We start from the raw sequence: 15,620 nt of genomic DNA on the forward strand, positions 1-15,620 counted from the left end.
CCCGTCTTGTAAAGACACTGCCCAGAAGAAGGCAATGGCAAACGGCTTCTGTAGAAAATTTGCCAAGAATAATCATGGTCAAGACCATGGTTGCTCATGCCATTGACACACTTAATGATGGAGATGATTTGTAAACGTTGCACAATATTCTAATATAAAAATCTGTAAATGGAAACCTGGTCAAAATTTAGGAAAACAAGGTCCAAGTGAATCAGAATCCAAGTCAGGTTTATTATCATTGACATATGTCATGAAGTTTGTTGTTTTGTGGCAGCAATACAGCGAATATATTTAAAATATCATAAGTTACAATAAGAAATATTTTTAAAAATGAAAATCATACAAAAAATAATGAAATAGCGAGCTCAAGTTCATAGACTTTGCATGTGTTTCTGGATACTTTTTTTGCTGTTTTTTGAGTGGTTTATTGGAGCGGTTGATGCGGACTGGGATGCTTCAGCGAAAACAGGCTCCGGGGCCAGCAGTGGACTAGTGAAGTGATGCTGGACTGAACTAAAATAAATACCCCTGGACTCCAGGTTTAGCGTTGATATTCCACATGTTGTTCGCTTGCTTTTCGCCATTTGTGCAATTTGTTCTTTTTCTCATTGTGTTTGATGTTTATCTTTGAACGGGTTCCACGGTGTTTCTTCGTTTCATGGCTGCCTGTGGGATGACTAACCTCACAGTTGTATTCTATCTGCATACTTTGATAATAAATCTACTTTGAACTTTGAAGTTTTTGACCATTCAGAAATCTGATGGTGGAAGGGAAGAAGCTGTCTCTAAAACATTGATCGTGCGTCCTCAGGCTCCTGTACCTCCTCCCTGAGAAGGCATGTCCTGGATGTTGAGGGTCCTTAATAATGGATGCTGCCTTTTGAGCTAGAGTCAAGATATCTTTCGATGATTGGGTGGCTGGTGCCCATGATGGAGCTGGCTGAGACTACAACTCTCTGAGGCTTTTTCCAGTTCTCTGCATTGGAGCTGCCATACCAGGTGGTGATGCAACCAGTCAGAATGCTCTCCATCGTACTTCTGTAGAAATGTTGTAGAGTCTTTGATTTAAAAAAAAATCTCCTTAAACTTCTGTGGAAGTTTAGCCACTGGTATGCTTTCTTTGCGATTGCATCAATATGTTGGGCCCAGGATGGATCCTCTTAGATGTTGCCCAGGAACTTGAAGATGCTCACTCACTCTTTCCACTGCTGAACCCTGACTTGGCCTTCCTGAGGTACACAATCAGATAATCGGTCTTGCTGACACTGAATGCAGGGTTGTTGTTGTGGCAACACTTAGCCTGTTGAACTCTCTCAGACCTGGACGCCAGATGAGTGAGTGTGGGGACCAGGGCCCCAGTGGGTGGCAGTGAATGTGGGGACCTTGTTCAGGATGGACAAAGTGGAGCATGGAATAAGTGAAAGGGAGCGGAGGAAACAGACACCCAGCAAGTTGGAAGGGAGCTTAGGAAATTCAGTCCTGGTGAATCAGAAGGGTGTCTGAGACGCTGGTGAGTCAGAAAAACCTTAAGACACAGGAGCTTAATTATACCATTTGGCCCATTGAGTCTGTTTTGATATTTTATCATGGCTGATTTGTTTTCCCTCTCAATCTCATATTACTGCTTTGACACCCTTACTAATCAAGAACCTATCTACCTCCACTTAAACTATACCCAATGTTTTGACCTCTGCAGCCACTTGTGGCAATGAATTCCTCCACAGATTCACCACCCCCTGGCTGAAGAAACTCCTTCTCATCGCTATTCTAAAGGAACATCCTTCTGTTTCCACTAGTCCTAGACTCTCCCATGATTGGAAACGTCCTCTTCATGTCCACTCTATCTAGGCCTTTTGAAGAGTGCAGAAAGAATATTACCTGATGATCCAGATGCCGAACCAATTTGGATTTCTGAATGGTGACTAGGAGATTGTCATAATTTACTGTAGTAATAACTGCCATTTTCCTAAGTGATAAAACAGTGAGAATATCCAAATTACACTGCTGAATTCCAAGTTCAAAGTAAATTTATTCGCAAAGTAGATAAATGCCATCATATACAATCCTGAGATCTGCTTTTGTGGGCACACACAGTAAGTCCAAGCGTAGCCCCCTCACTGGGCTCAGATGTGAGCTTGGCTTGTTAGCTGGCTCTGCTAACAGCCACGTGACTAAGCGGTGAGGAGGCCACCTTTCATAAACAATATACATCTAGGGTCGGTATGATTTGGGATTCAGCCAAACAGGAAAATCGGGATGTTCCAATTAATGGAACCCTGATTTGAGTGAATGCTGTGTAAAGACTGGTCATACACAATTATTGGTTGGCAAGAAATAACAGATCATACACCGCATATAATTACAAAGAACGCTTATTTACTAACTTCAATGTGCTCAATGATAAGTTGGGCTTTACCTGTGATGACTGGGCCAAATCCACTACTTCTGTAGGCTTTTCTGTTGAAGGGAATTGGTGTTTTCATACCAGGCCATGATGTAACCAGCCAATATACCCTCCACCACACATCTATAAAAGTTTGTCAAAGTTTTAGATGTCATGCCGAATCTTAGCAAACTTCTAAGGAAGTAGAGATGTTACCGTGCTTTCTTCATAAATGCACTTACATGCCGGGCCCAGGACTGGTCCTCTGAAATGATAACACTGAGGAATTTAAAGTTGCTGACCCTCTCCACCTCTGTTCCCCTGATGAGGACGGGCTCATAGACCTCTGGTTTCCTTCTCCTGAAGTCTATAATCAGTTCCTTGGTCTTATTGATATTGAGTGAGAGGTTGTTGTTGTTACACCAGTCAAGTTTTCAATCTTCCTCCTGTATTCATCACCACCCGAAACAGTGGTGCTGTCAGTAAACTTGTACATAGTGTTGGAGCTGTACTTAGCCACACAGCATAGGTGTAAAGTGAATAGAGCAGGGGGCTAAGTACACATCCCAGCAGTGCTCCTGTGCTGATGGAGACTGTGAAGGAGATGTTTTTGCCAATCCGGACTGACTGGGGTATATTGTATTCGTAAGAATATCGAACATTACAGCATAGTACAAGTCCTTCAGCCTACAATGTTGTGATGACCTTTTAGTCTACAGTAAGATCAAGCTAACCTTTCCCTCCTACATTGACCTCCATTTTTCTATCATCCAAATGAAACAAGGTTCCTCCGGACCAAGGTGCACCCACAAAACATATATCACACACAACACATAAAAAATATTACCTAAATAAGTTAATAAAACTTAATTCTGAACGTGTGTATGCGCAGCATAGGTAAACAGTAAACAGCTCGTTGTCCTAGGGACAAAACTTCAGTGGTGGCAAGGCATTCATTAATCTCACAGGCTGAGGGAAGAAGCTGTTACCCAGTAGGGCAGTTCTAGTCCTGATGCTCCTGTACCCTCTTCCTGATGGTGAGATAGTGGGATGGGTGTTAGGGATCCTCAACATTGATTTGGGACCTTCGTCTGCAACATGATCCTGGTAAGTGTCACAAATAATGGGGAGGGAGCCCCGGAGATCCTCTTGGTGGTTTTTACTATCTTCTGTAGGATCTTGCAGTCCGATAACTTGCAGCTTCCAAACAGGTCCTTCCGTTTTATAAGCCCGTAAGACTATAAGATGTAGGAACAGAATTCGGCTGTTTGCTCCATCGAGTCTGCTCCACCATTTCACCATGGCTGATACATTTCCCCCTCAGCCTGAGTCTCCTGCCTTCTCCCCGTAACCCTTCATGTCCTGACTAACAAAGAATTTATCAACCTCTGACTTAAATATTCCTAATGACTTGGCCTCCACAGCCCCCTGTAGCTACAAATTCCAGATTCACCACTCTCTGGCTAAAGAAATTCCTCCTCATCTCCATTCTAAATGGACATCCCTCTATTCTGAGGCTAAGTCCCCTGGCCCCAGACTCCTGCACCATAGGAAACATCCTCTCCACATCCAGTCTATCAAGTCGGTTTAATGGATGCCTGCGACAAAGAATCCATTAATAACACAGGGATGATCTGCATGATAATGCATTGCCCATTGCAACGGTCTGGAATTACGAGTGTCTGGTCCATTTAGGAGTTCTCGTTTCCAGATGTGCATCTGGACGTTGAGAACACATGCAAGGTCATTTCCTATCCTCCAAGCAACATATGACTTTAAACCCATTTGTAGGAATTGAAAGACACACAAGGCTACTCATGTGTACATCTGCAGCAAACAATCTGCTGGAGAAACTCAGCAGGTCAAGAAACATCTTGTGTGTGAGGGAGGGAGAAATTGTTGATGCTTGGGGTTGAAACCCTGCATCAGATTTGGAGTCAAACGTTGACAGTTCTTTAATTAATTCAGCTAAGCACTGTGAGCAAAAACACACAAAATGCTGGGTAGGCAGCATCTACAGTGAGGAATAAACAGTCGACATCTTGGGCTGAGGCTCTTCATCGGCACTGGAAAGCAAGCAGCGGGGTGGGGGGGGGGGGTTGAAGCCAAATAAGGCGGGGGAGGGGAAGATAAGGAGGAGATAAAGAGCTGAATAAGGAATCTGATAGGAGAGGAGAGTGGACCATGGGAGAAAGGGAAGGAGGGAAAACAGAGGAAGGTGATGGGCAAGTGAGAAGGGGTATGAGGGAAAACAGAATGGGAATTGGAGAAAGTGTAAAGGGGATGGGAGGAAATCATAGAGAGTTATAGAAATCAATGTTCCTGCCGTCAGGTTGGAGGCTACCCAGACGTAATATGAGATGCTACGCCTCCAAACTGAATGTGGCCTCATTATGAAAGTAGAGAAAGCCATGGACTGACATGTCCGAATGGGGATGTCACGTCGAATTAAATTGTGGCCTCCAGGTAATCGGTAAGATGGAGCGAAAGTGCCCGATGTATCGGTGTCCTCGATGTAGGGGAGGCCTCACCGGGAGTAAAACAAAACACACAAAACGCTGGAGGAACTCAGCAACAAGTACTTTTTCTGGCGACCGTCACCCAGGAAGGTCCCTTTTCCAACTGTCTTCTACAATGCCTGCCCCAAATTCGAATGTTGTTTTTTTGTTGTTGTATTCGTGTTTGAAGTTCCCTTATTTTTTTGTTTGCTGTAAAGAGAGCGGTTTGAAGTACACGCATTTGCCGGAGGCTTAATGGGATAACGGGCGATATGATCAGGCAAGAGGGTTAGGGTTAGGGTTAGGGGTGATCAGAGGTGCGCCGGGTTGTGTGGGAGGTCCCACTGTTGTGGCGTTTGTCGGTCGGTGATGGGCTCGGGGGTGGATGGAGATCGGACTTACCGGGACCGGGACCGGGGAAAGAGGGAGCGATCCCGCGACAGGGAGAAGGAGCGTTCCCGCGACAGGGAGAGGGAGCGTTCCCGCGACAGGGAGAGGGAGCGTTCCCGCGACAGGGAGAGGGAGCGATCCCGCGACAGGGAGAGGGAGCGTTCCCGCGACAGGGAGAGGGAGCGTTCCCGCGACAGGGAGAAGGAGCGATCCCGCGACAGGGAGAAGGAGCGTTCCCGCGACAGGGAGAGGGAGCGTACCCGCGACAGGGAGAGGGAGCGTTCCCGCGACAGGGAGAGGGAGCGTTCCCGCGACAGGGATCGGAAAGGGGCCCGGCATCGGAGGGAGAGGAGCAGGAGCGACAGCCGCAGCCCGGGCCGAAGGCGATCGACATGCGAGCGCGGGTCCAGGCCGAGCAGATCATGCCGCCGGCGCTCGTCCTCCGGCTCCCACTCTCCACACTCCGACCGCTCGGCCTCTTCCACTTCATCCTCCTCTTCCTCCAACCACTCGGGCATTTCGAGCCATACCAGCCGCTTGCTGAGCCTCCAGGAGAAGCTGAAGGAGAAGGCGGAGAAGAAGCGGCAGCGAGAACTGGCCAAGGCCATGGAGACCCCCGAGGAGAAGCGAGCCCGCCGGCTAGCCAGAAAGGAGGCCAAAGAGAGAAAGAAGAGGGAGAAGATGGGCTGGAGCGAGGAGTACATGGGTTACACGAACGCTGACAATCCCTTTGGAGACAACAACCTGCTTGGGACCTTCATCTGGCAAAAGGTTAAATATTGTCAAATAATTTTTATTGAACGTTTATAAAATCGGTGGTTTGTGGTGAATGAGGAATGTTGTCTAAAGTTACAAGATAGTCATCCCTTTCTCCCGTGCAACCCACTCAAAATGCTGGAGGCCAGGCAGCGTCTATGGAAAAGAGTAAACAGTCAACGTTTCAGGCCGAGACCTTTCATCAACCTTTCTCCCATGGTTCACTCTCCACTCTTATTGGATTCCTTCTCCAGCACTTTACCTTTTCCATTTATCATCTCCCAGCTTCTTACTTCATTCCCCCTTCCATCACCCCCCAGGCTTCACCATTGCCTCCTTCCCCCACCCTTCCTGATGAAGGGTCTCATCGCGAAACGTTGACTGTTTATAGATGCCGCCTGAATTCTCCCAACATTTTGTGTGTGTTGCTCTGGACTTCAGCCTCTGTAGAATTTCTTGTGTTTACGCACAGGATATGAGTAACTAGGAAAGTGGACAAATAGACTCTTCTCGGGCTTCCAGCGAGGTACAGGTATCAATTATAACCAACGTTTTGATTACAAACTCCATTATCTTCATCCCGGCTGGAAGCCTGAGAAGAGTTTATTCATCATATACATTGGAAAAGCCCGAGATCCGTTCATGTGCCAGCTAAATTAAACCAGTGCAGGACTTGGACAGTGAGTAAGTGTCCTAGGAGTTTGGTAGAACAGGGAGACAGTACAGCATTTCCTGAAAGTGGCAGCGCAGATAAACGGTATAGAAAAAGCAGTTTGGAATGTTTACCTACATCACATGGATTCACTGAGCAAAAAAGTTAAGGCGTCATGTTGCTCTTGTGTACGACATTTGTTGGTCTGCATTTGGAGAATTATGTACAGTTTTAGTCACCACACTCTTGGAAGAAAATGATTAAGCCAGAGCAGAGGAAAGGGTAGAGGAGTGTAAAACGGGGCGGCATGGTCACGTAATGCTATTACAGCGCCAGCGGCCCAGTTCAATTCCTGTAAGAAGTTTGTACATTCTCCGCCTGGGTATCCTCACGGAGCTCCAATTTCCTCCCACTTTCCAAAGATGTACAAGGTAGTAGGTAAATTGGACATGAGCTTATTGGTCAACCCAGGCTCATTTAGTTAGAAAGGCCTGTTATTGTGCTGTATCTGGAACTAAATAAATCAAATAGATCGGTTTGAGGTGATCAGGGGAAGATTTAAAAGGCACTCAGTCATAGAACACTACAGCACAGAAACAGCCCCTTCAGCCTATCTAATCTGTGTTGAACTATTAATCTGCCTAGTCCCATTGACCTACACCCGGACCATAGCCCTCCATACCCCTCCCATTCTGTCTATCCAAACCTCTTAAATGTTGAAATCAAATCTGCATCCACCACTTCCGCTGGCAGCTCAGTCCACACTCACCACCCTCTGAGAGAAGAAGCTCCTCTTATTTTCTCCTCAAACATTTCACCCTTAACCCATAAGGTCTAGTTCTAGTCTCACCCAACCTCAGTGGAAAATGCCTTCTTGCATTTACCCTATCTATACCCCTTATAACTTTGTATACTTCTGTCAGATCTCCCCTCGTTCTCCTATGGTCCTGGAAATAAAGTCCTAATCTATTGAATTTTTACCTAGAATTGAGGGAATTGGAACTTAACAGCATTTATTTTTGTCTTGCACTGTACTGCTGCCACAAAACAACAAAATTTATTGAGGGACAAGTTTTTCCTGCATACCTGGTGATGGGAATATGGAATGAGCTGCTGGAAGAAGGTGGACAATATTCTCTTAAAATATTTGGATCGATGCATATATAACAGAAATTTAGGGTGATATGGGTGGACGGGATTAGCCTGGAAAAGTGTATTGGAAAGGGTTTGCCCAAAAGGTCTGATTGGCTTCGTGGCTCCTCAGAAACTCTGGTTCTGACCTGGGCTATTTTTTTCACTTCTGGTTGCCATGATATCAGAAGGAAATGAAGGCATTAGGGAATGTCGAGGAAAAAAAAAGGTTTCTAAAAAAAGTTTCCCGGATGAGAGACCAAACGAGGATCGATTACAGAGTCTGCAGTTGCTGTTGGAGAGGAGAAAGCTATGTGGTAATCCAGTGGCATTTAATAGCTTGTGGCAGCTTAACCCCATTACTTCCCCTGGCTATGGTAACCTTGAGGAACCAAATACTAGCCTACTAGCCCTTATTAACCCATGCATCTTTGGATTGTGGGAGGGAAATGGAGGAAACCTGCAAAGTCATAGTAAGAACATACAAACTCCTTACAGAGTGGCAGGAATTGAACCCAGATCACTACAAGACATTATGTTAGTCACTATGCTGCAGTCCCACCCACACGTAATCATGGCGCAGGAGAGAAGCAGTTAGCATAGCAATATTACAGTGTCAGTGAGCTGTAAGGGGTTTGTATGTTTCCTCTGGGAGCCCTGGTTTCCTCCCACATTCTAAATCCATACGGATTAGTAAGTTAATTGGTTACATGGGTGTTCAGTGTAATGGTATAACATCTTTATTAACTGTTTGTTTCCGTGCATTATAGGCACTGGAGAAAAAAGGCATCAGTCATCTCACTGAAAAAGATTTGAAGGACAGAAACAAGAGAATTCAAGAGGACAATCGTTTGGAACTGCAGAAGGTATGGGCTAATATCTTAGTTTTTCACAAACCTTTCACTCTGCTGTCCGCAATGTTCCTAAAGTTTCTGCAACTCTGATTTTGGCACATTTCCACATCTTCCTTTCAAACTGACTGGGTCAATTGGAACTCAGGAGGAGAAGTGGAAATTCTTTCTTGTTTGAAGTGTCTTTTGTATTGGAAAAACAAATCGGTGTATAGTTTCTTGTGTTTTCAAAACAAAGTTTTGCTCAATGGGCAATCTGTTGGCAGTGATTTCTTCACTTTCTGGAGAATGACTTGCTTTTTATTAAGTACTATAAGGTAATAGCTACAAAGTTTAATTTCATTTATTTGGAGATACAGTGTTTGTCCTACATTTAAATAAGTGTTAATTCTATTAGCTCAACATCTTATTTATTTTTAAGGAAATATTTGGAAGTTATGCTGTGGATGATGACTGATATTTATTTCAGAATCAGATTTAATATCGCTGGCATAGCAATGCTGCAGTCAATTGGACGAATATCTTTGCTTCCACTCCACTTTGGAGCAGAAATTGTGGTTTAGAGTGATTCTAACCCAACCACTTTCAGGATTACAAATTTCAGTCAAAACTTGTGGAATGATTGGATTTTTATGGACCTGTCATTGACAGCTGCTTATAGATGGAATTTGCAAAAAGGAATGTGTGGATAGCTTAAATGCACCCAAATATTTCTGTTATTTAAATATAAAGGGTGGCTGGATATTGGGAATATCCAGACTAATCCTCAAATTTTCCGAATCAGAATAAGGTTTAATATCACTGGAACCCAACGTTTGGAAGTTTTAAGCGCCATTCCAGATCGAAAAGCTCGGGGTGTCGGGGCCCGGGGTGAGGATGGGCCAGTTCAGTTTGCTGCACTGGGCTGAGGGTCTGTAGACAGGACTGTCTTTGTGAACTTTAGTTCAGAACACTAATTGCTTGTTTGCATGATTCGTTTATCATTTCTCTCCACATTGGGTGTTTGATGGGTTTTTTTTCCAATGTTTTTTCTGGGGTTTCTTTGTTTTGTGGCTGCCTGTTAGGAGACGAATCTCAAGTTTGTATAATGAGACATACTTTGATAATTAAAACTCTCAACTTTGTTGTTTTGTGTCAGCAGTGTATTGTAATACTTAATCAAAAAGTTACAAATTACAATAAAAAATGTATAAAAATAAACAAGTGCAAAAAGAAAGCAAAATACTACAAAAAAGTAGTTCATGGGTTCAATGTTCATTCACAAATCGGATGACGGGGGAAGAAGCTGTTCCTGAATTGTTGAGTGCATTCCTGTTCCTGTCACTACATTCTGGATAATATTTTCCTCCAGGTTTAAAGGGTTTTTTGTATAACAGGTTTTCTCTGAAATTTGTTCAGTAGCCATAAGCTTAATAAACACAGAGGTTCTGCAGATGCTAGAAATCCAGAACAACGCACACAAAACACTGCAGGAACTCAGCAGGCCAGGCAGCATCTATGGAGAGGGTTAAACAGTTGATGTTTTGGGCCAAGACCCTTCATCAAATGCTATCTGTGTGTGCCCTACAAACTCAATTCTACATATATCTATTTATTTTCAAACAGCTGTAAGTTATGGTAAATTTACTACTTCAGCTTTGAACAAATTAAAATATATTTATATCATTTTAAATTAACCACATTAGCTGAGTTTTTTAGCCTGTCAGTTTATTCCCGTCATGCTTTAAGACAGAATTTTCCCATGAACTTTAACCCCCTCCATTGAGTTTTATGAGGCCAATGAGAGAGAATTGGGAGCAATGTAATCTAGCCATCCTGTCTGTCACTACCATTTCCCTTCTGATTACAGCCAGCTCCAGTTTCATTTATTACTGGCCTGAAGTGAGGTGGATAGTATTAATAACTTCAATGTGTGTCTGAGAAACAGGACTGAAGAAACTAGTAACAACACACACAAAATGCTGGTGGAACACAGCAGGCCAGGCCTGGCCTGCTGTGTTCCACCAGCATTTTGTGTGTGTTGTTGTTTGAATTTCCAGCATCTGCAGATTTCCTCGTGTTTGCTGAAGAAACTAGTAATGTGGTTTAAAGAATATCAAACAGCCGTTGTCAAATGGAAGAGCCTGAGCTGCAACATTAGATTAAGTGTTGATCCATGTTAATCAAACGAACAGATTGGCTTTATGTACATTGAAACAGAGTGAAATGCATTGTTTGTGTCAGCGACCAACACAGTCCAAGGATTGTGCTGGGGCAGCCCCCAAGTGTCGCTACACTTCTGGTGCCAACATAGCATGCCCACAACTCAGCTACCTCTATGCCTTCGGAATGTAAGAGGAACCGCAGCACCTGGAGGAAACCCATGCGGTGACAAGCTTCTTCCATACAGCTGGGGAAATTGAAACCTGATTGTTGGTGTCGTAAAGTGATTGCACTACTGTGCATATGTGCTTTGTGTTGTTGCTTTTCAGGTGTGGAGACAATATTCCGCGGCAGTAACGTAGCAAGACTCAGATCTGTTGTTTCCTGTTTGTCACAGTAGGCATTGTAATACACAGATTCTTGTAACTTGTGGTTTCTCAACTGCAGTAGTTGTCCCAGTTAAACCCTCTGGACAGTGTCTGATTTGGTGGCTTCATTGCAAACTAAGATGATTCTCACTCTGACCTCATCCAGATAAGAATATTGTGTGACCATGTGGGTTTCCTCTGGGTGCTCTGGTTTCTTCCCACAGTCAAAGATGTACTGGTTAGTAGTTTAATTGGCCATTGTAAATTGCTGTGTGATTTTCTAGGGTTAAATTGGGGAGTTGCTGTGTGGCGCGACTTGAAGGGCCGGAAGTGTCTGTTCCGTGATGTATCTCTAAATAAATAAATAGATACTACTTAATAATTTTTTTTAAAAGGTGCCATGGTAGTGTAACAGTTAGTGTGACACTGTTGCAACTTGGGGTGTGGGAGTTTGGAGTTCAATCCTGGTGTCCTCGATAAAGAGTCTTTACGTCCATCCCGTGGAATATGTGTGTTTCGTTCGGGTGCTCTGGTTTATCGCACAGTACAAAGACCTTCCAATTAATTGGCCATTTTAAATTGTCCTGCATTAAGCTGGGGTTAAACAGGTGGGTTGCTGGGCAGAGTAGCTCAAGTTAACAGATTTCACGTCGTGTGTCGGTGATAATAAACCGGATTCTGATTCTGACTTCCAAGAAATTAGTAAGAGAAGGAAAGTAATTCTGTGTAATCTTCATTATTTTAAGACTATAAGATGTAGGGGCAGAATTAGGTCTTTTGGCCCATCGCTCACTCTACATTGCCCTGTGATTAGGCTAGGGTGAAATAGGTGGGTTGCTGGGTGAGGCTCGTTAGGCCGGAAAGGCCTGTTCCATGCTGTATCTCTAAATAAATAAATAGCAAAAGTAGAGGATAAATTTATAAAACTCAGTTGTGGTTTCTGCTTATTGTAATTAAAGTCATAATTAACTTTTAAATTCTTTGACAACCTATTTTTTATCAATGTTCCTTTTATTTGATCCTAAGTATGACAAAAGCTGAGACTGACTTACACTTGATACATTATGGAAACATTTCTCAATTTGGTTCATAACCTACTCACCATAAAAAAAACCACAGTTTTACATGGTTGGTCAGGGTGTCGGGATACTGACGTACTGTGGGCGGATCTGAAGTACGTTTTTGTAAGTGGATGAGGAGAAATTAAGTTATTGATCAGCGTTCTGTTTCTGGATACAAACTCAACACCGACACAGATTAAGTTTTTGAAATGAGTTTTATCAGTGAACATTTTATAGATTTTAATCTTGTTGACAAAATAACTATTATATGTATTGTTTAATTTTTAATAAAGACCATTACTCATTTTAATAAATTAGTATCAGTTTTGTGCAAGTAGTTCCAGTGGAAGATAACGTTAAGGGGAAGTGCAAGGGGTTAAACTGATGCACGAACAGTATTTAAACTTGCCCAGTTGAATCCAAAATGACTAAGTATTTTAATGAAAAATCAAGCAATATCCTTTAATTGAAAATTAAACATAGAACATCGCAACATGGTACAGCCCCTTTAGCCCACAATGTTGTGCAAAATTTTAACCTGCTCTAAGATCAGTCTATCCTTCCCCTTCCTACATAGCCCTCTATTTCTCTATCATCCATGTTCTTATCTACAGTTTCTCAGATTTCCCTGAATGTCTGCCTCTACCACCTCCCTGGCTGTACATTCCACGTACCATTTTCTGTGAACCTCTGATATTCCCCCTATATTTTTTTTTCCAATCCTCTGAATATTAGGCCCCCTCGTATTAGTTTTATTAATCACACGTCGACCGAAAAATTGCAACATACAGTGAACTCACTCTGAAAATGTGCTGGCGGCTGCCCAGAAGTATAAGCGGAAGAGACCCTTCCAGCCCTTTGAGCCGCAAAGCCCAGCTATCCCCCGATTTAAACCGAGCCTAATCACAGGACAATTTACAATGACCAATTAATCAACCAACCAGTACATTTTTGGACTGTGGGATGAAACTGGAGTACCCGGAGGAAACCCATGCAAACATACAAACTCCTTCCAGGCAGCGCGGGAATTGAACTTGGTTTGTCTGTACTGTAAAGCATTGCGCTAACCACAACACTACCGTGTCAGCACACACTTGCAGCGCCAACACAGCACACCTATGAAAATTGGAATCTATAAATACACAAGGCCAAACGATTAAACTGAGCTCTTGCTTAATTGTTTGCTTTTATTGTTCACTTTACTTGGAGCTCTCATTTTGCTCTCTAGGTGAAGCAGCTTCGTCTGGAACGGGAGCGGGAGAAAAGTCTGCGGGAACAGGAGTTGGAGATGTTGCAGCGGGAAAAAGAAGCAGAACACTTCAAGACCTGGGCAGAACAAGAAGATTATTTCCACTTACAGCAAGCCAAACTGAGGTAAACTGAAATAGAGAAGCTAAACTTCCAAATAATTTAAAACATAGCCACTCCTCTGCTTGATATTTGGTAATAGTACTGTTCTGCAATCTTAAACACTTAGTGGCCATTCTAGTAGGTGTCTCCTGTACTTAATAAAGTGGCTACTGAGTGTACGTTCATGGTCTTCTGCTGCTGTAGCCCTTCCACTTCAGGGTTCGATGTGTTGTGCGTTCAGAGATGCTCTTCTGCACACCACTGTTGTGTGATTATCTGAGTTACAGTCACCTTCCTGTCAGCTTGAACTAGTCTAACCATTCTCCTCTAGCCTCTCATTAACAAGGTGATTTCGCCTACAGAACAGCTGCTCACTGAGTGTAATTTATCCAGTTGTTCTTTTGCATCATTCGCTGTAAACTCTAGAGGCTGTTGTGCATGAAAATTTAATAAGATCAACAGTTTCTGAGTCTGGCACCAACAATCATTCCACTGTCAGTCACTTAGGTCCCATTTCTTCCCCATTCTGATGTTCGATCTGAAAAACAGGTGAAGCTCTTGACCATGTCTGCGTGGCCAAAGTTGTTGAAACACCATGCAGCCAGATTTTCAATCTTCCTCCTGTATTCTGATCCGTCACCATCTTTGATTTGATCCACGACATTGGTGTCATGAGCAAACTTGAATGTGGCATTGGAGCTGTGCTTAGCCATTAAGTGTTAAGTGAGTAGGGCAGGGGGCTAGGCACACAACCTTGTGGAGCACCTGTGCTGATGGAGATTGTGGGGGATTGTGTTTTTGCCAATCCGAACTGACTGGGGTTTGTAAGTGAAGAAATCCAGGATCCAATTGCACAAGGAGGTATTGAGGCCAAGGTCTTGGAGCTTATTAATTAAATTTAAGAGATGATGATACTGTGTGCTGAGGTGTAGTTGATAAAGGTCATCCTGTTGGATGCACTTTGCTGACCAGATATTCCAGGATCGAGTGAAGAGCCAATGAGATGGCATATGCTGTGGACCTGTTTCTCTGGTAGGCAAATTGAAGCGAATCAAGTCTCCTGTCAGGCCAGGGCCGATGTGTTTCATCACCAGCTTCTCAAAGCACTTCATCACTGTGGATGTAAGTGCAACTGGGCGATAGTCATTGAGACAGGCCACCACGTTCTTCTTGTGTACCGGTATAATTGAAGCCTGCTTGAAGCAGGTGGGTCCACACACGGCTGAAGCGAGAGGTTAAAGATCTCAGTGAACGCATCAGCCAGTTGATCAGCCCTGGTCTTTAGTACGTGGCCAGGTACCCTGGTCAGGTAAGGTTGCTTTCTGTGGATTCATCCTCCTGAAGGCAGCCCGCACGTCAGCTTCAGAGACTGAGATCATGGGGTCATTTTGGGGATAGTTCATCTGATGGTCAAAGCGAAATAGAAGGCATTGAGCTCATACAGAAGCAAAGCCCTGCTGTCTCCCATGTCGCTTGATTCAGCTTTATAAGGGGTGATAGTATTCAAGCCCTACCACAATAATTGAGCATCCTTCAGTGATTCAAGTTTGATCCGGAATTGCAAGGATTGCAATAGGTTACACTGTTGCACTTAACTTGTAAAGTGGCTTTCCAGAGATCCTACCTGCAACTCTTGTAGTTTTCTTAGTCACACTCTTAGTCTGATTAAGAATCTGATATTTTCTGATTTCTGCCAAAACATATGTTCACTGACCTGGCTCCATGGCCGTGGACTCACTTCCAGCATCTCTGCGGTTCATGTTCTGTGTGTTTTTGCTTTTTTTTGTTTGCAAGATTTATTCATTTTTTTCTCACATTGTGTGTTTGACGATCTTTGTTGTGTGCTGTTGTTAATTCTATTCTGTTTCTTTGTTTTGTGATGGCTGCAAGAAGACAAATCTCAAGTCTGTATCTGATGTACATACTTAAATAATAAATGTATATTCAACAAAAGGAATATAAAGGATATTAAGCACTGTTTGAACGCAAGATTTGTTTTATTTTCTGCTATTACAGGAGTTGTTATAACAATATTTAA

General features: G+C 43.4%; 1 protein-coding gene across 2 annotated transcripts in view; it reads left to right on the forward strand.

Moving 5' to 3' along the window:
- Nucleotides 1–5,208: 5,208 nt before the first annotated feature.
- The window catches only part of cactin, a 34,571-nt gene continuing 24,159 nt past the window's right edge, over nucleotides 5,209–15,620 (forward strand). For both annotated transcript variants that reach the window (XM_073068192.1, XM_073068193.1), the window contains exons 1-3: nucleotides 5,209–6,042; nucleotides 8,581–8,676; nucleotides 13,461–13,606. In XM_073068192.1, coding sequence (XP_072924293.1) covers nucleotides 5,251–6,042; nucleotides 8,581–8,676; nucleotides 13,461–13,606 — 1,034 coding nt within the window. In that variant the 5' untranslated portion in view covers nucleotides 5,209–5,250. The remainder of the gene's footprint in view (nucleotides 6,043–8,580; nucleotides 8,677–13,460; nucleotides 13,607–15,620) is intronic.

The sequence above is a fragment of the Hemitrygon akajei genome, chromosome 16 (genome assembly GCF_048418815.1).
Source record: "Hemitrygon akajei chromosome 16, sHemAka1.3, whole genome shotgun sequence".
Taxonomy (NCBI): Eukaryota; Metazoa; Chordata; class Chondrichthyes; order Myliobatiformes; family Dasyatidae; genus Hemitrygon; species Hemitrygon akajei.